The sequence below is a fragment of the Myxocyprinus asiaticus genome, chromosome 11 (genome assembly GCF_019703515.2).
Source record: "Myxocyprinus asiaticus isolate MX2 ecotype Aquarium Trade chromosome 11, UBuf_Myxa_2, whole genome shotgun sequence".
NCBI lineage: Eukaryota > Metazoa > Chordata > Actinopteri > Cypriniformes > Catostomidae > Myxocyprinus > Myxocyprinus asiaticus.
The window spans coordinates 51,707,104-51,735,000 of record NC_059354.1 but is presented as its reverse complement, the minus strand read 5'-3'; the positions used below and the strand labels follow the sequence as shown (position 1 = coordinate 51,735,000).

Sequence of the window (27,897 nt, the reverse complement as noted above, 5' to 3'; positions counted from 1 at the left end):
CATACACACATACACTCACTCACACACACACTACACACACACATACACTCACACATGCACGCACATATGCACGCACGCACACGCACACACACACACTCACACCACACACACATATCACACACACACACACACACACACAGTTCAATTCACACAGTTCACTTATAAAAGAGAGCGACAAGTGCATTGTAGATCTGGAGTGAATCATTAAGACATTACAGACACTTCAGTATGATTTTCTATAAAGCTGCTTTGAAACGATGTGTGTTGTGAAAAGCAGTTTACAAATAAAAATGACTTCACTTGATTTTTCAGTGTACACAAACTTGTTTTTATATCATTGTGGGGACTCTCCATAGACTTCCATGCATTTTTTGGATTTTATACAGATCTAATGATAATTTCTATCCCCTAACCCTAACCCTACCCCTAAACCTATCACAGAAACCTTTCTGCATTTTTACATTTTCAAAAAAACATCATTTAGTATGTTTAATAAGCCATTTCCCTCATGGGGACCGCTGGCTGGTCCCCACAGTGTAGGTGATCTCAGGTTTTACTATCCTTGTGGGATCATTTGGTGCCCTAATGTAGTATAAACATGGTTACACAAACTTTCTCCTATTCCAGCTTAATATGCAGAGGCAACTATAAGTAAGCCATTATTAGGTTCATTTTCTTGAAAACTGTAAACACGGTGTCTCTGTGGCATTCCTCTGTTTGTTTTGAGCGACCCATCCAACCCGATACAACAACATTGAATCGACCAATGGCATTAGTTGGGGGCGGGACTATCTGTTTGGTCGACCAATGTTGTGTTTGAAAAAGCTGTTTTGAATACGATGTTTAATTTTGCAATTGGTGCAGAAATGACACACTTCTGTTTTAGGTTTTAAGGAGTGAGTTCGATTGAAATCTGCACTATGAAAAACGGAACAACACTATTATTGATATACAGGTGCATCTCAATAAATTAGAATGTCGTGGAAAAGTTCATTTATTTCAGTAATTCAACTCAAATTGTGAAACTCGTGTATTAAATAAATTCAATGCACACAGACTGAAGTAGTTTAAGTCTTTGGTTCTTTTAATTGTGATGATTTTGGCTCACATTTAACAAAAACCCACCAATTCACTATCTCAAAAAATTAGAATATGGTGACATGCCAATCAGCTAATCAACTCAAAACACCTGCAAAGGTTTCCTGAGCCTTCAAAATGGTCTCTCAGTTTGGTTCACTAGGCTACACAATCATGGGGCTGACTGCTGATCTGACAGTTGTCCAGAAGACAATCATTGACACCCTTCACAAGGAGGGTAAGCCACAAACATTCATTGCCAAAGAAGCTGGCTGTTCACAGAGTGTTGTATCCAAGCATGTTAACAGAAAGTTGAGTGGAAGGAAAAAGTGTGGAAGAAAAAGATGCACAACCAACCGAGAGAACCGCAGCCTTATGAGGATTGTCAAGCAAAATCGATTCAAGAATTTGGGTGAACTTCACAAGGAATGGACTGAGGCTGGGGTCAAGGCATCAAGAGCCACCACACACAGACGTGTCAAGGAATTTGGCTACAGTTGTCGTATTCCTCTTGTTAAGCCACTCCTGAACCACAGACAACATCAGAGGCGTCTTACCTGGGCTAAGGAGAAGAAGAACTGGACTGTTGCCCAGTGGTCCAAAGTCCTCTTTTCAGATGAGAGCAAGTTTTGTATTTCATTTGGAAACCAAGGTCCTAGAGTCTGGAGGAAGGGTGGAGAAGCTCATAGCCCACGTTGCTTGAAGTCCAGTGTTAAGTTTCCACAGTCTGTGATGATTTGGGGTGCAATGTCATCTGCTGGTGTTGGTCCATTGTGTTTTTTGAAAACCAAAGTCACTGCACCCGTTTACCAAGAACTTTTGGAGCACTTCATGCTTCCTTCTGCTGATCAGCTTTTTAAAGATGCTGATTTCATTTTCCAGCAGGATTTGGCACCTGCCCACACTGCCAAAAGCACCAAAAGTTGGTTAAATGACCATGGTGTTGGTGTGCTTGACTGGCCAGCAAACTCACCAGACCTGAACCCCATAGAGAATCTATGGGGTATTGTCAAGAGGAAAATGAGAAACAAGAGCCCAAAAAATGCAGATGAGCTGAAGGCCACTGTCAAAGAAACCTGGGCTTCCATACCACCTCAGCAGTGCCACAAACTGATCACCTCCATGCCACGCCGAATTGAGGCAGTAATTAAAGCAAAAGGAGCCCCTACCAAGTATTGAGTACATATACAGTAAATGAACATACTTTCCAGAAGGCCAACAATTCACTAAAAATGTTTTATTGGTCTTATGATGTATTCTAATTTGTTGAGATAGTGAATTGGTGGGTTTTTGTTAAATGTGAGCCAAAATCATCACAATTAAAAGAACCAAAGACTTAAACTACTTCAGTCTGTGTGCACTGAATTTATTTAATAAACGAGTTTCACAGTTTGAGTTGAATTACTGAAATAAATGAACTTTTCCACGACATTCTAATTTATTGAGATGCACCTATATGTGCGGCATGAAGCGCTTTCAGCACAGGTTATTCTTTGTTGTAAATTTATGTTGTTAGGGCTATGAAACTTCATTACGGTAGGTTATGGAAAATGGCACCTGTTTGTAAATGTGGTTTTCAAGCACAAACACTGACTGTGTGAACACAAAGAGAACACAAGACTTCTTGTTTTAATGTGAAGTGTGTCAATTCTGTGCCACTAAATGGAAAAATAATAATGCAAAAATAATAACTGTGTGTGTGTGTGTGTGTGTGTGTGTGTGTGTGTGTGTGTGTGAGAGGAGGAGAAAGTGGCATTTGTGAACTGGGTGAATAAAGCTTTGGAGAAAGATCCAGACTGTCAGCATGTTCTCCCCATGGACCCCAGTTCTGATGATCTGTTCACTGCGGTGGGAGACGGGATCATACTCTGGTACCTGCTGCATTTGTGCAACTATATATTTATAATGCATTTGATTAGGCAGAAATTTCAGAAACACGTGCCCTTGAGTATACACACACATCCACTGATAAATTGTCCTTCTTATTACATGGCCACTTAACCAATACATAAATGGTCATGAAATGTTGATTTGAGTGTAAGTGATTTTATGATGATTTTGCGATGAAAGAGAGTTTGATGTGAGAGAGATGAAACTAGCACAGATACTGTATGGAGAAAGAACCATGTAAGAAGAGTTTCTACTACACGTCATAAGAAGTGTCTCTTTGCAGTAAAATGATCAATCTGTCTGTTCCGGACACTATTGACGAAAGAACCATTAATAAGAAGAAACTCACTCCGTTCACTATACAGGTAAATTAAAACACTGCTTTGTCATTGGTTGGCTTCATGTATTATTATGACTGGATTTAATGTCTGTGTTCATGTTTGAACGTGCAGGAGAATCTGAATTTGGCGCTAAACTCGGCCTCTGCTATCGGCTGTCATGTGGTGAACATCGGAGCAGAGGACCTGAAAGAGGGCAGGCAGCATCTAGTGCTGGGTCTCTTGTGGCAGGTCATCAAAATTGGCCTGTTTGCTGACATCGAGATTAGTCGCAATGAAGGTACAAATTCCAAAATATCCAAGTAATTTATTTGACATTAAGACACTTTTCAGGCGTGTGGCTGCGGGTGGGCTAGAGTGGGCAATGCCTCCAATGGAAAATCATTTAAAGTTTTAGCTTGGCGTGGTCGGGAACTTAAAAGAGTCACTGCGCAGTGAGTCAGAACCATTTCATTCAAACGATTACTTCAGGCAGTCTGCGAGGTTTCAATGTAAAATGAGGAAAAATAACTTGCAGCGGGGATCTAAAATAAACAGTAATTGTTGAGTATGAGTTTTAATTTTATATGCAATATAATGCCATATTTGTACAAATGTAATATAATGAGTAGCGATGTCTGTGCTGGAATTAGGAGTTTGCTGTGTGTTCACTATGGTGGTCATCCGTGGTGAATCTCGATACAGAGCGCCAATGTTCTCTCATCCACAGTCCTTACTGTTCCCGTGATTCCACCAAAGAACATGCAGGATGGCATTCTAGTAATGCCACTGTACAGTGTTATTTAATGCAATGACATTCAGACAGTTTTAAGTGTCCAGATATTTTTGTGAAGTTACTTTATGTTTCTCTGTGGAGCCTCATGATCTTGTGTGTTTGCAGCTCTGATTGCTCTGCTCAGGGATGGAGAGAGTTTGGAAGATCTCATCAAACTTTCTCCTGAAGAGCTGCTGCTGCGCTGGGCAAACTTTCACCTGGAGGAGGCCGGATGCCCCAAAATTAACAACTTCAGCTCAGATATTAAGGTACTGAAAGAAAGAAAGATTCTGAAGTGTTGGATTCAGTGGAAATGGAATTATATGCAGTGTGTAAAACAGTAAATAAATGTTACTCCATTAATATCAAATATTGAAAAACATTCAAATATAATCTCACGTAACTCACGTAATCTCTCTCTCAACTCTCTTCATGAAGGACTCAAAGGCCTATTACAACATCCTGAATCAGGTGGCACCTAAAGGAGATGAGGAGGGAATCCCAGCCATCACCATCGACCTGTCAGGAATACGGGTGAGATGTTCATCTAAAACATTCAGACAACCATTTAGATTGACACATTCAGCTCTTCTCCAAAGCCTCCAACCTTCACTTCAAATGTATGAATTTCCAAGTTGGTTTATGCTGGTTTGGTGCTGGTCCAAATTATGGATCCATTATACTGTTCATGTGCAAAACTTAGTCTGTAAAGTAGTTGAATAAGGGAGTGTTGCTGGTTTAGCTGATGTGAACACCAGCACCCAAAACATGTCTTTTGATCTTCATACATTTTCTCTAATGAACAAAAACACAAAGATGCATATCATGAAAACTATGGAAACACGAATGGTGGCGTCTCAGACACATCAAGTCTCACATTCAGATGTTATTTGTGTTGTGTGAAATCCACAGGAAAAAGACGACTTACAGCGAGCCGAGAGCATGCTGGTACAGGCCGATCGTCTCGGCTGCCGTCAGTTCGTCACGGCTACAGATGTCGTCCGTGGAAACCCTAAACTCAACCTGGCTTACGTGGCCAATCTGTTCAACAAGTATCCCGCGCTGAAGAAACCAGAGAACCAGGACATCGACTGGAGCTCCATTGAAGGTGTGTGAATCTCTGAACTCACCGCCAGCTCCTCTGAGTCTTTATTCATTTCACAGTTTGCACATGATGGAGAATAAATCACGACTGAGCTCTCTTTTATAGCTTAATTGTTTCTCCTAGACAGCAGTGAGACTCAATGGAGACTGTAGAGGTGTTCAGCTGTGATGTCAATTTGTTGGCAAACCCGGACGGCTAATTCTCTAGAAATTTCTGATGTGTTTTTAGAATAGGGATTTTCAAATTACGAGTAAAATAAAATAAGTTGTAAAAATAGCTTGAAGAGATTTTCACGTTTAGTTCAAAAACAGAAGTGATAGTAACACCTCAATTGTGGATTTTGAAGCCGATCGTGTCTTGTAAAAATGCATGTTGCTAACCCATGGATAAATAAGGACTAAAACAGTCGTCCCTTTAGTGAAGCATGTAGTGCACATGCTCATGGTAGCTGTAGTCCTTAATTAGCATTGTGATAGCAACATTTGTTTTAAAAAAAAAACAAAAGACAGTAGCTTCAAAATTCACGTTTGAGGTCTGACTGTCTGTAATTTATGATCTAGAACAAAATGTAAAAATCTCTTAAAGTAATTTATACCACAGGCCTTATTTACTCATATATCTAAAAGTGCCATTATAAAAATCCGTTGGAAATTCCAGAGGCTACAACATGTCAATTGCCTTCCGGGTTTTTGGACTACAACCTAAACAGCTCCATTACTGAAGTCTCCTGCTGCTGATGTTTCCTGTGACAAAAAGACTCTAGTAATCTCATGTGTCTTCTCTGGAGTTTCAGTAGAGATCTCAACAATGTCTCAAACTGGGGGGCCTGGGTAGCTCAGCAAGTATTGACGCTGACTATCACACCTGGAGTCGTGAGTTTGAATCCAGGATGTGCTGAGTGACTCCAGCCAGGTCTCCTAAGCAACCAAATTGGCCTGGTTGCTAGGGAGGGTAGAGTCACATGGGGTAACCTCCTCGTGGTCACTATAATGTGGTTCTCACTCTTGGTGGGGCGTGTGGCGTGTGGTGAGTTGTGCGTGAAGCCTCCACACGCACTGCCTCCACGGTAACATGCTCAAACAAGCCACGTGATAAGATGCACGGATTGACGGTCTCAGACATTGGAGGCAAATGAGATTCATCCTCCACCACCCGGATTGAGGCGAATCACTACACCACCATGAGGACTTAGAGCGCATTGGGAATTGGGCATTCCAAATTGGGGAGAAAAGGGGAGAAAATCAAAAAAAAAAAAAACAATGTCTCAAACTGTGCTCAGATACAGAGATCTCCATATGAACTACTGATCTGAGCTGTGCTATCCACATTCATTGAAGAGCTCTAAACTCTGTATGACAATTATAGACTCATCTGTGTCTATTTTATATCTCCTAATGAGACAACTGAGATCATTAAGAGACCTGAGTTATGAAAGAGAAACCTTTGAGCAATAACAACTTGATTTGTAAACTGTTACTTTTGCACAAAACATGCTGTAATAATATTAATAATTAATAATAATATTTAACAAACAAACAAACAACAAAGACAGACAGACAGACAGACCGACAGACAGACAGAAAGAAAGATAGAAAGGCACACAGACAGACAGAAAGATAGAAAGACAGACAGACAGACAGAAAGATAGAAAGGCACACAGACAGACAGACAGACAGAAAGATAGAAAGAAAGACAGACAGACAGAAAGAAAGAAAGACAGACAGACAGACAGAAAGATAGAAAGGCACACAGACAGACAGACAGACAGAAAGATAGAAAGAAAGACAGACAGACAGAAAGAAAGAAAGACAGACAGACAGACAGAAAGATAGAAAGGCACACAGACAGACAGACAGAAAGACAGACAGACAGAAAGAAAGACAGACAGAGAAAGACAGACAGAAAGACAGACAGACCGACAGACAGACAGAAAGAAAGAAAGAAAGAAAGAAAGAAAGAAAGAAAGACAGACAGACCGACAGGCAGAAAGACAGACAGACCGACAGACAGAAAGAAAGACAGACAGACAGAAAGATAGAAAGAAAGAAAGAAAGACAGACAGACAGAAAGACAGACAGACCGACAGACCGACAGAAAGAAAGATAGAAAGGCACACAGACAGACAGAAAGACAGAAAGACAGACAGACCGACAGACAGACAGAAAGATAGAAAGAAAGAAAGAAAGACAGACAGAAAGACAGACAGACCGACAGGCAGAAAGACAGACAGACCGACAGACAGAAAGAAAGACAGACAGACAGACAGAGAGATAGAAAGAAAAAAGTATTTACGTATGATCTATTAGGACTGTGATCATCAGCTGTTGTTTGCATGTTCCACCACAGATGTGATCTAAACATCATGAGCTGCTGAATCTGTAATCAAGTAGTCGATATTCTAGAATTATCCGGTATTAACAGCCGGTGTGTGTTTGATGTGCGATTTGTCAGGTGAAACCAGAGAGGAGCGCACCTTCAGAAACTGGATGAACTCACTGGGTGTGAACCCGCGCGTCAATCATCTCTATGTGTAAGTATATTTACATAATTGAATCATGTCACTGGACCATCTGAAACATGAGATTGACGGTGCTGTTGACTCGATCTCTGCTTTAAACAGCACACTTGATGTGGACTTGAAGACTTGTGGTGTTTCTTCGCATGGCGTGACAACAGCAATTAGTGCACTGACTGAGTGTAAATGTGTTTTTCTAGTGATCTGGCCGATGCTCTGGTGATCTTCCAGCTGTATGAGAAGATCAAGGTTCCTGTGGACTGGGACAGAGTCAACAAACCCCCATATCCTAAACTGGGCAGCAACATGAAGAAGGTACAACAGCTTTAATCACCTCTGAGATTCATTACTGAAATACTTTAAAGAGCATCAATGAGCTCGTCCCTTTCTTGAAACACCTGTGAGTGCAAGATGATGTCATCAATATCTATGGTCTGTTTTCCCAGGAGAGAAAGACTGTACATTTTAAATGCAAAAAAGTGTTAGTCTACCATTGTTTTTAGTACACTGTGAATTCTAAAGGAAGGGTTGTGATTTGCAGTTGGAGAACTGTAACTACGCAGTGGATTTGGGAAAGAAGGAGGCGAAATTCTCTCTGGTTGGAATCGCTGGACAGGATCTGAATGAAGGAAACCGCACGCTCACACTCGCTCTGCTCTGGCAGCTCATGAGGAGGTAAAACACACTCATTTGCATTTGTTTCTAATTGAAGGGATAGCTGATCTAAAAATGAGAATTCTGTCATCATTTGCTCATACTCATGTTGTTCCAAACCTGTATGACTTTCTTTCCTCTGCAGAACACAAAAGGAGACGTTAGAATGACAGTCTCAGTCACTGTTCACGTTCATTGTATGGAAACAAGATGCAGTGGAAGTGAATGGTGACTGAGAATAACACAGCTTTACGTCTCTTTTTGTGTTCCACAGATGAATGAAAGTCATACAGGTTTGGAACAACGTGAGGGTGCGTAAATAATTACTTTTTTTATTTATTTATTTATTTTTTTTTTTTTTGGTGAACCAGTCCTTTGAAACATATTTCTCATTACAAATTATTTTTTAACGATGTTCCGAAGAACATCGTGTGTGCTTCAAATCTCAACAGAGTTCACGTGATCAATTACAATATTTATTTACATTTCATTAGTCACCTATATAATAATGTATAGAAACAGTGCACCATCTGATATATTTCTTTGTTTTACGTCATAATGTTTCTTTAACTAATACTGAGACAGTTTTCTAGAATTTATTTGTGATTTTTTTGTTCCCTCGCAATACATCAACCATGCTTTTACTACAGTTACTGTATTTTAACCATGATACAGTATTTGTAGTGAAACTATAGTAATGATACACAAAAACTGTGATACTAATCATTCCACCCAAACAACCAACAACCAACAACAACAACAAAACGTGGTAACTACAGTTTTACTAGTAACTGTGCTCATTTTGGTTATTCTGTTGTTATTTTGTCCACCAAAACAAACAAACAAACAAACAAATTAACAAAAAGCATGCCTTTATGATTTTTTTTTTTTTTTTTTTTTGCTGAAGGGTTATGATATTTATTAGCATGCTTTTGGTCCTCGTGTTTTATTACTACTGTGTGGTTTTACCACAAATATCTTTGTAAAAATTTGGTTACTATAGTAAAACTACAGTACATGGTGTGGCCATATTTTTACCACAAACACCATATTTGAACTAGAGTTACTAAAGTAAAACCATAGTATACAGGTTACTAGTGAAACCATAGTAACCACAAAATGAACCATGGTTACTACAGTCATGGTTGCTACAATATTACTCTAGTAAAACCATAGTAACCACAAAATGAACCATGGTTACTACAGTCATGGTTGCTACAATATTACTCAATAAAACCATAGTAACCACAAAATGAACCATGGTTACTACAGTCATGGTTGCTACAATATTACTCTAGTAAAACCATAGTAACCACAAAATGAACCATGGTTACTACAGTCATGGTTGCTACAATATTACTCTAGTAAAACCATAGTAACCACAAAATGAACCATGGTTACTACAGTCATGGTTGCTACAATATTACTCTAGTGAAACCATAGTAACCACAACATGAACCATGGTTACTACAGTCATGGTTGCTACAATATTACTCTAGTAAAACCATAGTAACCACAACATGAACCATGGTTACTACAGTCATGGTTGCTACAATATTACTCAATAAAACCATAGTAACCACAAAATGAACCATGGTTACTACAGTCATGGTTGCTACAATATTACTCTAGTAAAACCATAGTAACCACAAAATGAACCATGGTTACTACAGTCATGGTTGCTACAATATTACTCAATAAAACCATAGTAACCACAAAATGAACCATGGTTACTACAGTCATGGTTGCTACAATATTACTCTAGTGAAACCATAGTAACCACAACATGAACCATGGTTACTACAGTCATGGTTGCTACAATATTACTCTAGTGAAACCATAGTAACCACAACATGAACCACGGTTACTACAGTCATGGTTGCTACAATATTACTCTAGTGAAACCATAGTAACCACAAAATGAACCACGGTTACTACAGTCATGGTTGCTACAATATTACTCTAGTAAACCATAGTAACCACAAAATGAACCACGGTTACTACAGTCATGGTTGCTACAATATTACTCTAGTAAAACCATAGTAACCACAAAATGAACCATGGTTACTACACTCATGGTTGCTACAATATTACTCTAGTAAAACCATAGTAACCACAAAATGAACCATGGTTACTACAGTCATGGTTGCTACAATATTACTCTAATAAAACCATAGTAACCACAAAATGAACCATGGTTACTACAGTCATGGTTGCTACAATATTACTCTAGTAAAACCATGGTTCATTAATGGAAAGGGAACACAAAATTTTGAGGGAATGCAAAAATATCGTATTCCCTCCCTGTCCTCTAAGCAGCTCTGTAATACTAAATGTTTCATAATAATTTATTAGAATTTTGGACCACACAACTTATTTATCTTTCGATTGAGATACTACAGATGGTCTGTTTGAATACTCCTTTCTGATTGGCTGGAATGTGTGTGTTAAAACCATTTAATACACCGGTAGTTCCAGTCAGTTTTAATAAGTGTTGTTTATGAATGTGCCCACTTTGCCAGAGTTTTACACATCTGTTCAACTTCTGGATGTAAATATATTGTATCAAGAGCTGGTGTTTCATATTGCGTTAAATGTTTATTATTGAAAAGTTTCGGTATTCAAAAAACTCATAAGTGTTTCTAACGTCTCCTGCACATCTATTTTCTATTTTTGTATTCTTGCTTTCTTTTTTATTGTTATTATGCCAAATAAATAGATAAATAATTTATCTGTCACATCACAAAACACAACATAATGAAGTCATGCAACGCTGTCTTTAAATCAGCTGTGAAGCAGTGTTATTATCGTTAACGAAAAGTCAAATGAAAACTAAATGAAAACATTTTCATTAACTGAAATAAAAATAAAAACTGAAATGATTAGAGAAAAACTGAAACTAAACTAAAATACTTTGTCATAACTCCAAAACTAACTAAAATAAAATAAAAATGGACCTTTAATTAATTTGAGTTTTTTATACACAGCATGGTGAATATGACCAAAGTGGGACACTTTTGTTATTTTTGTCACTTTTAATTGTGATCCAAATGCACATAATCTGACATTATACCTTTATAGAAAGCTTAGGATGTCTCACACCTTACTCAAAAGCAAAAAGTAAATAAAACTCAATACTGGAAAGAACAACTTTTTGGACACCCTCTTTTGACCAAATCCCAGATTTTTTTCAGGCAGTGTTGGTAAAGTGGGACAGAGGAAATATTATTCTGTACAAAATATCTACAAATCATTTTTTTAAATATATATTTTCTTACACACCGTTACACCATAAATCATCATATGTAACATTTGCAAACTTTAAGTTAACTTTTACTTTATCACCTTTAATATTTGCCTCAAATTTTTGTCATTTTCTTTACCATTGCTTTTGCCACCGGTGGTCATGAGCTCTGCCACACATCCCAAAGTAAAATCATCCATTTAAGACCTCAAAGAGTTAATTGTTTACTTCTCAAAGATTAGTTTAGAAATTATTTTTAACCTTTTAAGCAAATACATATGGATACAATAAGGGTCAAGTTTAACTGTCCCACTTTACCCATCTTTACCCTATATTATAAAACTTGAAACATCTATATTAATTAAACATGACAATGCCAATAAATAGAAGAACACAAGACTGCCCAATTGACTGTTATTACTATAGTAAATACATGTAATAGGTGTAACAAGGACACATTAAAATAAAGTGTTACCCAAAAATCAATGACAGCTGTAACTAATCAATCCTGGCAAGAGACCATGGTATGAGTGGGATAATCCATGGAGAGGTGTGCGTTAAACCATTTTAATGCACTTCGCATCGGGTGGTTCTTTGCCTCCACATCGTGCATTAAAACAGTTTAACGCACTATTTAGGTGTGGTCTGCAGTAATGGTCTGTATGTATGTCTGCAGGTATACTCTGAACATACTGGAGGATCTGGGTGATGGACAGAAGGTGACTGATGACACGATTGTCACATGGGTGAACAACACGCTGACAGAAGCCGGTAAACGCACCATCAGCGGCTTTAAAGTAAGCAGCACATATTCACACTGATGGAGAAGACACATGACTGTATAAACACTCGGATTACTCTACTGTCCACCTGAGCAAATGTTTGATGTTTTACGATTCTTAAGGATGGATCTATAAGCAGCAGCATGCCGGTACTGGACCTGATTGACGCCATCCAGCCCGGATCAATCCGTTATGACCTCATCAAGACAGAAGATTTGACAGATGAAGAAAAACTCAATAATGCCAAGTATGTTCAGCTATGAGAAATAAATCCTCATTAGTGTACCAGTGATTAATATTAAAGGGGTGTTCTGGGTTCAAAACTAGTTCAGTTCTATTCAGTTCAGTACAGCATTAATGTGCATCACCACAGAGAATCATTTCAACTCATCTCTCAATTAAAATAAGAAATTAAGATCATGGGGAGGTCTGGGTAACTCGGCGAGTATTGACGCTGACTATCACCCCTGGAGTCGTGAGTTTGAATCCAGGGCATGCTGAGTGACTCCAGCCAGGTCTCCTAAGCAACCAAATTGGCCCAGTTGCTAGGGAGGGTAGAGTCACATGGGGTAACCTCCTCATGGTCGTGATTAGTGGTTCTCGCTCTCAATGGGGCGTGTGGTGAGTTGTGTGTGGATCGTGGAGAGTAGCATGAGCCTCCACATGCTGTGAGTCTCCGCTATGTCATGCACAACGAGTCACGTGATAAGATGCACGGATTGACGGTCTCAGAAGCAGAGGCAACTGAGACTTGTCCTCCACCACCCGGATTGAGGTGAGTAACCGCGCCACCACGAGGACCTACTAAGTAGTGGGAATTGGGCATTCCAAATTGGGAGAAAAAGGGGATAGAAAAAAAACTAAGAAATTAAGTTCATGGCTACCACAGCCCAGTCATTCAAACATTAAAATACACTTTGTTTCAAAAGTACAGCCACAAGACTTAAACATGTGAAAACATGAGATTAGGGTGATAGAGTCGCTGTACACTTATATCTAATCTTTATGTTCTGATTGGCTCTCTCACCGCTCACCGCTACTGGGTGGGGCTAAAGAAGTGATTAAAGGTAAAGCAGGCGTTGATGTGTTGTTGTGGAGGCAGTCAGATGCAAATGTCTAGTGTGACATCACAATGTGGAGGAAGTCGAGAACGAGTCGTTTTGGCAAATTCTCTTTAAGCAGTGAGGAGGAACTTTTGCGTTCTGAAACTTACAGTGTGTTTATAAAGTACAATGTCCTCTTATATGTCAAAAGATCAACGAACATTTGATTCCTCATGTCATGATTCTTTGATTAGAAACAGCTGACATCAAACTTGAACATGTTTTTCTTTTGTTTTGTAAGGTACGCTATCTCCATGGCGAGGAAGATCGGTGCGCGTGTGTACGCCCTGCCAGAGGATCTGGTGGAGGTCAAACCGAAGATGGTGATGACGGTGTTTGCCTGTCTGATGGCGAGAGGAATGAGACGCATCTAAAACCTCCAATCACAACACATCTTTCACTCAAGGATTATTATCCAGATTTCACTGGCAATAATGATGCCTTTTATTTTGTTTAGTTGTCTCACAAGCGTCCCAGTCATAGAAAACCTGGAAATATCAGGGAATTTTAACATTGTGGTTTCCAGGCCTGGAAAAGTCATGGTCACTTCTGTATCGAATGTAAATGTTACTATCTCATAGGCTGGATATTACTCTTTGCCATGTCTTAACACAGTGTTAATAACCTTTCAAATAGTTCTGTTACATGCACATGAATCAAAATAAAAACAGGTCCTTTTTCTACTAAATTGTGTGCGTTTGTTCATTTAAACATGGTTCAAGTTCATTGCATCTTCACCTGTGGAGCAGATGAATACTACAGAGTAAAGAAACATTGTACACTGATGTCCCATGTGAGGATCCATCACTTTAATGGGGGAAAATTACAGCAACTGGAATTAACAAAAGACAAGTTTCAGAATGCTGTACATGTACCAACAGAACTGAGCAGAAAGGAAATAATCAGGTTGTTCCTGTTAACAGGATGAAATCTGTGATGATAGAAATACTGAGGTTACCTGGACCTCTGTCAACAGGCCTGATCTTCTGGGAAATGAGAAGAGTTCATTCAATAGAGAATCATGTTTAGCAGTCAATATCGTGCATCGTTGTGACGGATTATTTGGCGGTCTTGCTCTCGGGGGGTGTCTCTCCATTATCAAGCGTCTTCAGGAGTCTGAACAGACCTGCCGCCTCACGGATTCGACTGAACTCGATGCAGAAGGCTTGAACCTCGATGAACAGATCCTGAACATTGATGATCTTATTCCTGATCAGTGATTGGAGGAACACACACACCAGACGCACCAATCGGTTCTGTGCGAGAGAGAGATGTGGCATTGTGAGAACATAAATACAGTAAATGACAGTAATAAAACAAAACTGATCTAAAGCAACTCAAACTATCCTTAAAAAAAACATTAAATGCTGTGGATCCATTATTTTGTACAGGGGGGTAAAAATGATATTTTCTTGGATGATTTTGGAGCAAAAATAAGTGTAAAAAACATATCCTTAGAAAGGTGTCAGCATCATGATTTTATTTTTACACAGAGATATTTAATACACATATTACACCATTATATGTCAATGGTGAGAGTCCAAAAAATGGGAAAAACACCTTTTTTTTTTTTGTGTTGTTTTTCCAAAGTTGGAGTGTCTATAACTTCAGAAGTATTAAAAATATCTTAATGTCCTTTGAGATTCTGGTTCTGAACAAACTTTGTTTTATATCTTTATTTTTAAGGCCCTAAATGGTTAAATCCCAGAGATATGGGGCTCTCAAGGTGGCTCCATGCGTAACGTTTTTAATTTTATTAAGTCAATTGTTAAATGTTGACATTAATATTATTTTTTAATTATTATTTATTTATAAATTTGCACACAAAAAAAGAAACAGAAGCAGATATAAAGAAAATACAAAAATAAAATATTAGGGCTGGGAAAGAAAAAAAAAAGCCCATAAGGGCTTATACAAAGAAATTAAGTTCTTATTTCATAAAGAAATTAAGAAACAATAAAAGACAAAAAGATAACAGGGAAAAGCAAAGAAATCATAAAGTCATACCAATTAAACTTTGGTATTGATGAAGAGTTATTGTGAAACAAGAAACATAAAAAACAAGTGGTGAACTGTAATTAAGTATAGAAGCTCCAGTTCCACAGAGACGACCCTCAATATTAAAACTGCAAACTGACCAAGAGATGTCCTGAAAAAAAAATGTAAAAACAGGAAGACGGTTTTCTGAAGATGTTGTGCGGTGATGATGAATCTGTGACTTCACCTGAAAAATATTTTTAAAGGAGTCTGGCAAAATAAATTGACATACTTGATTAATTTCATAAAGAGTTTGTATCTTCTGAAAAAGTGGATGTGAGGTTACTTGAAAATGAGATGAAGTAACCATTCTAACAAATCCCATCATTATTGTTTTGATGTGAATAAATAAAAGGTACATTTCTAGTTGCAACATTATTTGTACTTCAGACATTTGCTTTAATGGACATGAAACACATTCGCTTCATACCATGTGAGGCACAATTTACACATGGAGTCACATTGAGAGCCCCATATCTCTGGGACTTAACCACATTATTCCTTAAAAATAAAGAGGAATGTTTGCTCTGTAGCAGAATCGAAATGGATATTAAGATATTTTTAATACTTCTGAAGTTATAGACACTCCAACTTTGGAAAAACAACACAAAAACAAAAGGTGTTTTTCCCATTTTTGGACTCTCACCATTGACATATAATGCAACAAGAGGTGCTGAACTCAATTGATTTTAGTAATAGACCTAAATATCTGTGTAAAAATAAAATCATGACACTGACACCTTTCTAAGGTTACTTTATCCCCCCATAGTTTTGCTCCAAAATCAAAATGTGAAAATTGTCATTTTGACCCTCCCTTTACAAAATAGTGGATCCATGGCATTTAATATTTCATCTTTCTTCAGAAAAAGTATGAAAATAAAAAACTTCATCCAGGGAAGATTCTGAAATTTGGTTGATTTGACATGGAATAACCCAATAATGTTGACATTTTTAATTGCATGATAATCGACACAAACTTGTATTACGTGTTGTGTAAATCTCGCTCACATACATGCATCATGTATTTTATGGGTGTGTGTGGTACCTGCATGTATTTGTCTTTGATTTGTTCACATGTAGAGATGCAATTGGAGATGTACAGATGAATGAACTCAGGAGGAAGTTCCACAGCTGTCGTTAATCTACAACAAAGCACACACAACTACATTTACACATACATCACCTACATTCAAAATGACTGAATGAGTTGATTAAATGAAATACATCTATCAGTTTCAGGCTGTTGAGCTCTTCAGAAGAGCCGATCTGTACCTGTTGACCACCTCCATGGAGTGCAGTGACATGTCCATGTTGACCAGGACAGAGAAGTATTCTGTGATCTGACTCGATGACATCAGCTTCAGCAGCATCTCGATGGCCACCAGAGGATTGTTCTCAACCAGGTCCGGTAGTTTAGCTGGTGTCAGGCCGATGTGATAAACCAGCTTTGGGTCTTTCTCCAGTTCACCCAGCAGCTGATGGGAGAGTTCAATAAACACATATTTTTAGGAACATGTTTTGCATTGACATTATTCACATAACATTTAGAAAACATTTTCTCTCCCAAATTATCATTACTGTAATGCAATGTTTTTCAACACCTCAGAATTCCTGAGGATTTTGACTGAACAAGCAGTAATGGACTAATAACATCTCATAACTTCAAACAGAGTCATTAAGTGTTCAAATTAGGGCTGTTAATCGATTACAATTTTTAATCGATTTAATTACATGATGTGCCGATTAATAAACCTAATTAATCACAATTAATTGCATATCATTATTGACAGAGAAAGGCCCCCCAAATGAACATAACTTAGTATATAATACTTAAAATAACTATAAATATCATACTGTATATATTGTAATTCAGATCATTTAAATACATTACATCATTTACATAAATTGTGGCAAAAGACAAATATTTAGACAATACAAAAAGTGGCTTTAAAAGTCAAAATATTGTTCGTTTTATTTCCATATCACTGAGCATACTCCTAGTATTGCCATACTTCCCTCTGCACTATTTTTAATAGTTGGTCTAAGTACTCATGCGTCAGACGGACGCCTTCAGAGCGTTTCACTTTGCTTGAGTTGCATCTCACTAGTTTTCAACATCTCTAGTCACACGAGTTGTTTTTAGCATGCAAGTATCAAGTTAAATGTAGTTGAAAAACGCATCTTGAGATCCCTGAATTCTTTTGTGCTCGATCCAGCTGTCTTTAAGCACAAGTGCGAATCATCTGTGGAAGACCGTGCTGCTGCTCATTGGTCTGACAAGGCGTGATGCCGGTACAGCTGGAGCGCTGACTGCCCCCTACTGCATCAAGCAGGGCCAGAGTGGGATTCATATTCAGAGCAGGAATTTTATGTCCAAGTCAGTCCCTTGGGGTGGGGGCGGGAGAGGGGTGTAATAATAAAATGAGATCATAGCAAAAATATACTTAAAAATATTTACAATTACTATAAAAGATTTCCATGTCTTTATAACACATATGGCATTAAAAATGGACATTTGAATCACTTAGATTTGAGCTTTCTGACATACTTCACTGCAAAAAAATTTTTTTAAATGCTAATAATTTTTAAAATGTGATCTCAGTGATTTATCTCAGCGTGGTATGATTGTTGATGCCAGACGGGCTGGTTTGAGTATTTCTGTAACTGCTGATCTCCTGGGATTTTTCACACACAAGTGTCTCTAGAATTTACTCAGAATGGTGCCAAAAACATCCAGTGAGTGTCAGTTCTGTGGACGGAAACACTTGATGATGAGAGAGGTCAACAGAGAATGACCAGACTGGTCTACGGTAACTCAGATAACCACTCTGTACAATTGTGGTGAGAAGAATATCATCTCTGAATGCTATTCTGAAATGCGGGTTGGCGCCGTTTTGGTGGCATGGGGGGGACCTACACAATATTAGGCAGGTGCTTTTAATGTCCCTCGTGAGCCATAGGTTCCCAACCCCTGCACTAAACCATCATTAAATCTAGTTTACATGAGGGAAGTATCTGTGTGCCTGTCACGGCGTGGTAAACTTTCATCAAGACGACAGTCAATGAGTGAGTATTTCAGTACAGTAATTTATACTGAGTCATAAAAGCCTTTATTGTAAAAGATTGTGTTGATAAGTAGGTTTATAGTGAATTTTTAAGATGTTGTCCGCTGAGTTCAGCATGTGCTGCGTGGTTAAAGCGCACTTTAACAGTCTCGTCTCGTCTCTCACTCCAGCTGCAGTACAGAGCACCACACGCGCGGCTCACAGGCCCAGTTTAACCTGTAACCTGAAGACACAGGTTGCGATCGAAAACTGGAAAATGCTGCCTTCAGAGGCTGTACAAGGATGGATGAAGTTAGGATAAAATAAGGTGCTTTTTAAACTGTTCAGAGAGATCCATTCATCCAAAAACACCGTTGTTTAAACCATTAACTGATAAGGCAGCTGCCTATGTTTTCCGATGCAGCCAAAGTTCTGATAAAACAGCCCTAAACAAACAAAAGTGTAGCTCCAATCTCGGCATCCTCCGTCGGTGTTGTTGGTTTTATTGTCGTTTCTATTGAAACGCATGTGCAAATAACGTCAGTAAAAAAAATGGTCGATACTAGATGACGTCACTATGGTGGCTGTGAATGCAACAGGGGAAAGTCTCCTCGGGTGTTCCGTTCCTCGTAAGAGTTCTCATCTAGAAAGTTACTGAGGGAAAAGTACCAGGACTGTAGGTGGGAAAAGTCCTATTCACTCAGCTAATAGTACCTGTTCTTGGTGGATCTTCTGTGATTCTTCCCCTGTTGTCATGTGAAGCGGTTGTGTGGCGCAACAGCCAGTGTTTTGTCTCTCTCATTTGTTTGGGTGTGAAGCGATAAAGAACGGTAGATATAAAACGGAACGCAATTCTGATCTCATAAACACCGGCCCTGGCATAAAAGGTGGTACATGAAGCTTGAATTGCTCCAATGGAAGGAACAACGTACAGATCAGGAGCATGATTGAGTTAATTTTTTATGCATTATTTTTCATATATAGTTAAATCGCACTAAATGAACACGGTAAGTCGACAGCCCTAGTTAAAATGCTAATGAAATGGTGGCCTGGGTAGCTCAGCAAGTATTGACACTGACTATCACCCCTGGAGTCACGAGTATTAAATCCAGGGTGTGCTGAGTGACTCCAGCCAGGTCTCCTAAGCAACCAAACTGGCCCGGTTGCTAGGGAGGGTAGAGTCACATGGGGTAACCTCCTCGTGGTCGTGATTAGTGGTTCTCGCTCTCAATGGGGCGTGTGGTGAGTTGTGCGTGGATCGTGGAGAGTAGCATGAGCCTCCACATGCTGTGAGTCTCCGCGGTGTCATGCACAACGAGTCACGTGATGAGATGCACGGATTGACGTCTCAGAAGCGGAGGCAACTGAGACTTGTCCTCCACCACCCGGATTGAGGTGTGTAACCGCACCACCACGAGGACCTACTAAGTAGTGGGAATTGGGCATTCCAAATTGGGAGAAAAAGGGATAAGAGACTCTACTCTCTCCATCAATAGTTGGTGTGTGGTGACTGTACTGGTGCACTATGGTTGCCATCGTATCATCCAGGTGGATGCTGCACACTGGTGGTGGTTGAGCAGAGTCCCCTGTTCACCGTGTAAAGCACTTTGAGTGTAGTGTCAGAAAAGCGCTATATAAATGTAACGTTCATTCATTCATACATTTTAAAAAAGTTAAATAAAATGCTACTGAAATGCTTCAGATGTGGCGAGGTTGGGCACTGATGAGTCAGTGGTCATGTGGTACCTGCGTCTGCTGTGCGGCTGACAGTGGACTCTTGAAAGCTTTGGCCATGACGCGCTTAATTTCCACTCCTGTGCCGCTACGCACACACATGGAGCGGTCCCACTGGATCCTGTGATCCGGTTCACACGGGTTCAGCCAGGCCAGCTCGTCCTCACACACCAGCAGAGGCGGAGCGGGCCGGATCAACTCCGGACGGAAGTGACCTGAGACACAATCAGACAGACGGGTCACTCAGTGTTTTAAAACACGCTTAAAAACAACTACAGTTTAATTAATACACTTTCACTCACTCTCAAGAGGAGGACGTGGTCCTGTCATCAGTGATTCTGTGATCTGACTGGCCACTGAGCTGTCAAAGCCAGAGTTGGAGGAGTCAGGGTCGGGGTCGCTAAGCAGGCTGGGAAAACTGGCTTTACTCTGAGTGGGCAGCTCAGACTGACGCTCTGAAACAAACAAACCATCTGTGCGTCACTGGCTGAAGAAAGTTCCATTAGCCACGTAACAGCACTGTTTATTACACAGCTCTCTGGAACACTTGATTGTGATTGCTCAGATATTTGTCTATATTAACACTAAACTTTATAGTTGACAGGCAAGTAATTTCTCTCGTATCACTCAACACTCTTCTCACATAATAACATCATAATAAAAGCAGCGGTCTACTCAGTGAGATAACGTACAGACAGTCGGTCACGTACCAGCGAGTGCAAGTTGCAGTCCACTGATGTCTATAGTCTGCGGCGCTGAGCCCACGTCCATACAGGACACCTGTCTCGGTGTCTTCTTAAACAGGTCTCGCGGTGGGGCGAGCATCAGCTGGGACAGGAAGAACTTCTCTGACAGCGTGATGGGAGGAAGGAAACCTGGAGACATTGAGTGATTGACTGATGAGGGATTCACAAAGAAAGTTGAGTGGCCTGCCCTTAAAATACTGGAATTAGGCACTTATTGTACACAATATTTACTCAAAACTCACCAACATTTTAAAAGTGTGTAATTATATATTATATATATGTGTGTGTGTGTGTGTGTGTGTGTGTGTGTGTGTATTATCCATTGATAAGACTGTTGGTTAAGGCTGCACAATTAATTGAATAAATAATTGAGATCACAATTACATGCTGAAGTGTTCAACTTTTCTGGTGTTAAAATACTCTCACCTATCCCAGCTTAATATGTACAGACTACTATAAGTTAACCATTTGTAGGTTGATGTTTCTTTAAAACTGTAAACATTGTGTCAATAAAAAGTAGTCTGGAGCGGCCCGTCTAGCCCGACATGACAACAAATGCTGCCTTCGGAGGCTGCATGATGAAAATAAGGTGCTTTACAAACTGTTCTGAGATCAGTTTTCATTCAAAAACACTGTCGTTTGAGCTGTTAACTGTTTTCAAATGCAGTATGTGTTTGACTCAATCAATGGCATGAGTTGGGGGCGGGACTATCTATTTGTTCGAGAGGGCGTATTCGGAAAGCTGTTTGAAAACAAATGTTTTCTTTTGCGATTCCATTCAGTGGCGCAAACAAAATTCCACACTTCATCTTAAAACAGGATTCCTCAATGGGCGGCCCACGAGAGACAAATGTTTGGCCCGCGCTAAAGGCCTCTTCACACCAAATCCGTGACAATTTTGCGAGATGTACTTCTGACTATAGGTCTATACAAACGGAGTCCATAAAAATAAAAAACAAAAACAATTTCACCCCTGTACAGTAGGCGGTGCTGTTGCTGTTCTACAAACATTTATGCCAGTCTCCTGTCTGCACCTTCAGCTGTTGGAGATTAATATAATAACGCTGTTAAAGCATTTATTTACCTAATCTGGCATAACTGTTTCATTACGTTCTGTCCAAAGTGTTGATGCATTCTGAGGAGCATATAATCTGTGTTTTATGCGAGTGAGATGAGTGAAGTGCGCTGTTGCATAAATATACATCCTCTTTATATTTGCACATATATTTTGCTACGAGTACTCCCGAAGACAATTACTCTTTTTATAATGTCTGGATTAATGCCTGGATAATATAACACAAGCTACTGTGACAGAAAAACACATGGAATAGTGCACATTAAGAAAGTGTAGTACGGGGGGCCTGGGTATCTCAGCGAGTATTGACGCTGACTATCACCCCTGGAGTCGCAAGTTCGAATCCAGGGTGTGCTGAGAGACTCCAGTCAGGTCTCCTAAGCAGCCGAATTGGCCCAGTTGCTAGGGAGCGTAGAGTCACATGGGGTAACCTCCTCGTGGTCACTATAATGTGGTTCTCGGTCTCGGTGGGGCGCGTGGCGAGTTGTGCGTGGATGCCGCGGAGAATAGCGTGAAGCCTCCACACGCACTACGTCTCTGCTTAATGTGCTCAACAAGCCACGTGATAAGATGCACGGATTGACGGTCTCAGATGCGGAGGCAACTGAGATTCGTCCTCCGCCACCCAGATTGAGGCGAGTCACTACGCCACCACGAGGACTTAGAGCGCATTGGGAATTGGAATTGTTGAGCACGTGACCGCGGAGACATAGCGCGTGTGGAGGCTTCACGCTATTCTCCGCGGCATCCACGCACAACTCACCACGCGCCCCACCGAGAGCGAGAACCACATTATAGTGACCACGAGGAGGTTACCCCATGTGACTCTCCTCCCTAGCAACCGGGCCAATTTGGTTGCTTAGGAGACCTGGCTGGAGTCACTCAGAATGCCCTGGATTCGAACTCACGTTAATACTCGCTGAGCTACTCAGGCCCCTGGCTTTTTATTGTTGACTGAATTTTACTTCTGATGTAATTACGTTAAATACTATATAACAATTCTATATATAAAAAAGTGAATTTAAAATCAAAATGATTAATGTTTAATGTTAAAATGTATGTTTTCTAATTTAACGCTGCCCCCTTAAATTCTTTGGCCAGTTCATGAATAATATATTTGATTTATTTGAAGTAATTAAATGAACAGTTTCATGTCTATCCTTGTATTTTTCATCGGGTCGAGGTTGATAAGTGTTTTAGAAAGTAATTAGTAATAAGTAATGCAACTACTTTCAGAGTAATTCGTACAGTAATCTAATTACACTACAGATGTAATTAGTAGTTAGTAATTAATTACTTTTTAAGAGTAACTTACCCAACGCTGGTGTGATGTCATAACTTCGAATGGTTAAATTATTTAAATTGGTGTAAAAACACCCGCTTGTAAATGTAAGGACAACTTTTTAATTCTTCACCTGCAGTTTTTCCAAGAATGTCAAAATGGCCAAATATCGTCCAGACCGATATACCACTAATTAAACCATTCTATATTTCATGAACTTCATAAAGTATGGATGACCACTTCATATTTACAAGTCTAGTTTGACGAAACACAGCACAGACTAAAGCACGTGTCCACACTGTGTGCTGCTGTAGTACCTGAGAGCGGGTTCTCCTGCTCTTCTCCGGCAGGTGAGGGGTTCAACAGGTGTGCAAACACAGCGGCGAAGGGGTTTGCGGCCAGCGGCTCGGTGCGGTACATCTCCCACAGCAGATAGAGCGCTGTGAGCCGCTGCGGAGCGCTCGGGAGAAGATCCGGCTGCTGCAGTAACATCACCAGAACCGAACCCACACGGAAGTGTTCGGCTTTACCGAAGCAGTGGTGGAACGCCGTGGAGAGCTGCTCGAAACTGTTACTGCACGCGTCCTCAGACATGATGCCCAGCAGGTTCGACAGCTCTTTAGGAGCCAGAGTCATGATGATGATGATGATGATGATGCTGCTGTCACACACACCACTGGATCACGAGAAAAACTACAAACACACGGAACAACAATGGATTTAGACATACATTAGATTCCATTAGTACACGCTGAGTGTATAAATCTCATTTGTGTCTCAACACTAGTGAGCTGCCTACATAAACAGCACTTATGGCGGGTTAGACTGCTGACCATGTAGGGAGCTCACTAGAGTAGCAGCAAAATTTACCTGAGGCGAGTTCATTTATAACGTCACATCAGCTCATGAATATTCAATGAGAACGTGATGACGCTCCAGTATATCCCGCACTCATAGAACGGTTTTCTGTGAGATTAAACACGCGTGTGTTTGAATTATTTCACTCTTTTTGTTTTAGAATCTGAATCGTCCGTTCGACACAGAACTTCCGACGAGCACTTCCGGCGCGCAGAATGGGCTTATGGGAAGTGTAGTCTATTAGAAAATCACTGCGCAACACTTCCGGAAGTCTCCCTTCAACCTTAAACTACTTATTTATTTGTACATACATATCGGAATATTTAGCAATAAACGTAAAATATATTGCTTCCATACTTATAATCAACAACCTAAAATAAATAGTTTTATATATTCCCATCGTTTGTTTTATTTAATTACGTCATTCGCGATGCTTCATGGGATTGTAGTTCATTCCCTCATTAAAGATGTGAAGTACACTGTGTTGTATCTTTGTCTTTACGTCTGAGCGAGAAACACTATTTTACCTCAAAACAAAGTTTATAATGTTGTGTTTCACCCCGGAGCTGGATGCTCATGCCAACGAATCCTGTTGATTTATAACCTCTTATAACAGACCTTTACCACACAATGTGTTTGCAGGATAAACTTCGACAGCAGTGAATGGGAGATCACAGCAGTTATTATTTTCACTTACACGTTTGCTCCAAGAACAAAAGACAAAATCCACTGTTACATTAGAATGACTTTCCAGAGGAGGAAATAAACAGAGAGTTGTGGATTAAGACAGTAAGATGGGAGAAGATGCCAAATATACTGGCACTCTCTCAGCAGCTGAGGGTAATTCAGTTTTTTAAACTAATTCCAAGGTAATATAACACAAAGCATAATGTTATAAACTTACACTCAATATTTAAAAAAAAAAAAAAAAAAAATCATAAAAAAGTTTGCTAGATTTACGCTGCTGAAAAAGGCGGAAACGCGTCATCACAGCCTTTGAAAATAGATCTATTGTTTCCCTCCGGCTGTTGTAGTTTATTTATTTATTAGTTTATTCTTTTTACAATAAGCAACTTTTGTAAGTATGTAGACTGTTCTTGGAATTAATAATAATAATAATAATAATAATAAAATAAAAGGTTGTTCTTGTTGACGGATTACAACGCCGGTGTTGCGCCAATTCCTACGGGCGGCTGAAACCTACCCCCCTTCGCGTGCACGCGCACAGTACCGCCGTGAAAAGTGGGAATTTCGTCCTCACCCAACCCATCACTTATACATTTTCCAGTAGATGGCAGCACAGACTCTAAAATGTAATTCAAAGGATTTCAAACGCCATTGCCCCACGTCCTTATGGAAACAGTTATTTGTGTTTCTACACAACTCGTGTAATAAGTCGATTAGATATGTGTGGCAAATGTCATAAATATTATTACAACAAGTGTTGGAAAACCCTTGAGCAGTCCAAAAAAGAAAATTATTATTTAACTTGTGGCTATGATAATATCATTGAAGACATCAAAAATCCCTTTATCAAATTTGAGATAAAGTCTATATGAAGAGTCTCATGAGCTGAAGGCACTATGGCCTTGACCCACCATAACCACATTTATGTCATATTTATGCCAGTAATGTATATTGCCTCGCCTTGGCAACACCTTTCAATATATCAAAAATCGGTTCACAATTTAGCATCTTCAATCTCTTGGCATAATGTTGCCCACATTTGGTGCCAGTCACATGAATCCCATAGGAGGAGTATTAACAGTTCAGGGCTTGCAATTAAAACAAACAAACACAGTACAAAATAGCGGACATCCTGTTGAAAGATGTCTGGCTTGATAAGAACTATGTACCAAGTGAAACTGACCCCACTAATTTAGTATCAATGTGTATCTATTAAGAAAAACAATTGGCTCCTCTCGGAGTACACATTCTGCAAACTGAAAGAGAGCAAATCAAGCAATTTTATAATATAGAGAAATCAAACGTATATTACACATCAACTGACCATATACACCATCATTTGTCTACATTGTCCTCAAGCATGATCTTAGGAAACACATTGTCAGTTTAGGATAGCATAAAAAAAAAAACTATTTTACATCACTTACTTTCAAAGCTAAGACACCACATGATGTGCCATCTTTTTGCTTTGGGTGAGGCAGCGTACTGCAAGACCACCTTGACACATATATATATATATATATATACTCTCTCTCTCTCTCTCTCTCTCTCTCTCTCTCTCTCTCTCTCTCTCTCTCTCTCTCTCATTTGAAGAAATGTGTCCCATGGGATCAAAGATCAAAGCCCTCCTTTGGGATGGCAGCATAATCTTTGTAAGTTTTTAAGTGTAGAAAATTAAAACATTTAGGAGATAAGGACACTTCTTTACACTTTGTTAATTCAACTATTTCTATTCATTAAGTAAATTCAATACATCACAGGTTTTAGAAAAATCACTATAAAAGATTCTACAAGCTTATTAATAATTCAATATCTGTATTGTACTATGAAATCTTGCAAGTGTCTTATTTAAAAGTCATTTGTTTTGTTTTTACTACAACTGTCCCGTGGTGGTCATTCACAATGCCAATTAGATATTTGTACATTGTGGGATCAACCTGAAATTCAGAAAAAGTATTTTAATATTTCTGTACTACATTTCAAAATTGCGACATAAATAAACCTGAATAAATTCTTTTTTTATAAGGATCTTTTTCCATTCAAGATGTTTGTCATTTCAGATGAGTTGATTTGGAATGCTTGTTCTTCTGAATGTGCACTGAATCTCTTTACAAGACGACATGTATGCATTTATGACCTTACGCATGACAGTGAGGGATTTACAGTTAAAGTCATCATTTGATACATGATCCTCGTCTATGATTTAAATCACTGAATTTTTTTAAAACTTTTACCTCACTTTCAAGCTCATTATTTGGAGCAGTTTTATTAATGTCTGCAAAGAAGATTTTGTTTGCTGTCCAGAATTGGACCAACACAGATATTTTTTCCTGACCAAGCTTCTTGGATACCTGTATTGATAGATGTTATAAGAAAACTTTTCAAAAGCACTATCAGTTAGCATATGTGACCAAGTAAGAGTTCTAACTTACATTGGTTTATAACTTTTACTGCTGCTGAGGTTGTGCTGTACTGCTGTTGCTGTGGTGGTTGATTCCACAACTGCTGTTAAGCTGAAAGGGAGAAAGCACAGGTTTTGCTAAGGTTATAGGTGATCATTCTGTGGCAGAGATGGTGGGTGATGGCATGGTTGCAACTGAAGTTACAGGTGTTGCAGATGCTGCAGATGTGGCTGTGGTGGTGGGTGATGGCACTGATAATGCTGTGGTTGTGGGTGATGCCACCGATGATGCTGAGGTGGCGGGCGATGCCACCGATGATGCTGTGGTGGCGGGCGATGCCACCGATGATGCTGTGGTGGCGGGCGATGCTATTTCCATGATTTCTATTTTAAAATATCTGTGCATCTTAAATTCATGTAGATAAGTTCACACTGAATGCAAAAAAAAAACACACACACACACACACACACACACCCTATAATGTCAGGGACCTGAGATGAGTATCGTGCCTCATGACCAAACATAATGTAAAAGGGGAAGAACTTTGTGGTCATCTGTTTTTTGGTCCTC

General features: G+C 39.4%; 2 protein-coding genes across 2 annotated transcripts in view; one reads left to right on the top strand and one right to left on the bottom strand.

The window, feature by feature from the left end:
- Positions 1-14,150, top strand: part of LOC127448250 (plastin-2-like) — a 20,508-nt gene extending 6,358 nt beyond the window's left edge. Inside the window, exons 5-16 of the mRNA XM_051710644.1 lie at positions 2,816-2,948; positions 3,251-3,332; positions 3,420-3,585; positions 4,186-4,328; positions 4,498-4,593; positions 4,972-5,167; positions 7,616-7,694; positions 7,880-7,994; positions 8,221-8,354; positions 12,254-12,374; positions 12,482-12,606; positions 13,704-14,150. Of these exons, the coding sequence (XP_051566604.1) occupies positions 2,816-2,948; positions 3,251-3,332; positions 3,420-3,585; positions 4,186-4,328; positions 4,498-4,593; positions 4,972-5,167; positions 7,616-7,694; positions 7,880-7,994; positions 8,221-8,354; positions 12,254-12,374; positions 12,482-12,606; positions 13,704-13,836 (1,523 nt within the window). The 3' untranslated portion in view covers positions 13,837-14,150. The remainder of the gene's footprint in view (positions 1-2,815; positions 2,949-3,250; positions 3,333-3,419; positions 3,586-4,185; positions 4,329-4,497; positions 4,594-4,971; positions 5,168-7,615; positions 7,695-7,879; positions 7,995-8,220; positions 8,355-12,253; positions 12,375-12,481; positions 12,607-13,703) is intronic.
- A 99-nt stretch (positions 14,151-14,249) lies between these two features.
- Positions 14,250-24,442, bottom strand: cnot11 (CCR4-NOT transcription complex, subunit 11). Its single transcript, XM_051710676.1, has 8 exons — positions 24,251-24,442; positions 23,698-24,073; positions 20,988-21,152; positions 20,580-20,732; positions 20,290-20,492; positions 16,772-16,974; positions 16,545-16,641; positions 14,250-14,718 (listed from the first exon to the last, which is right to left on the bottom strand). Exons 2-8 carry the CDS (start codon positions 24,014-24,016, stop codon positions 14,521-14,523), a joined length of 1,338 nt encoding a protein of 445 aa, XP_051566636.1. The 5' UTR covers positions 24,017-24,073; positions 24,251-24,442; the 3' UTR covers positions 14,250-14,520.
- Between the last annotated feature and the right edge of the window lie 3,455 nt (positions 24,443-27,897).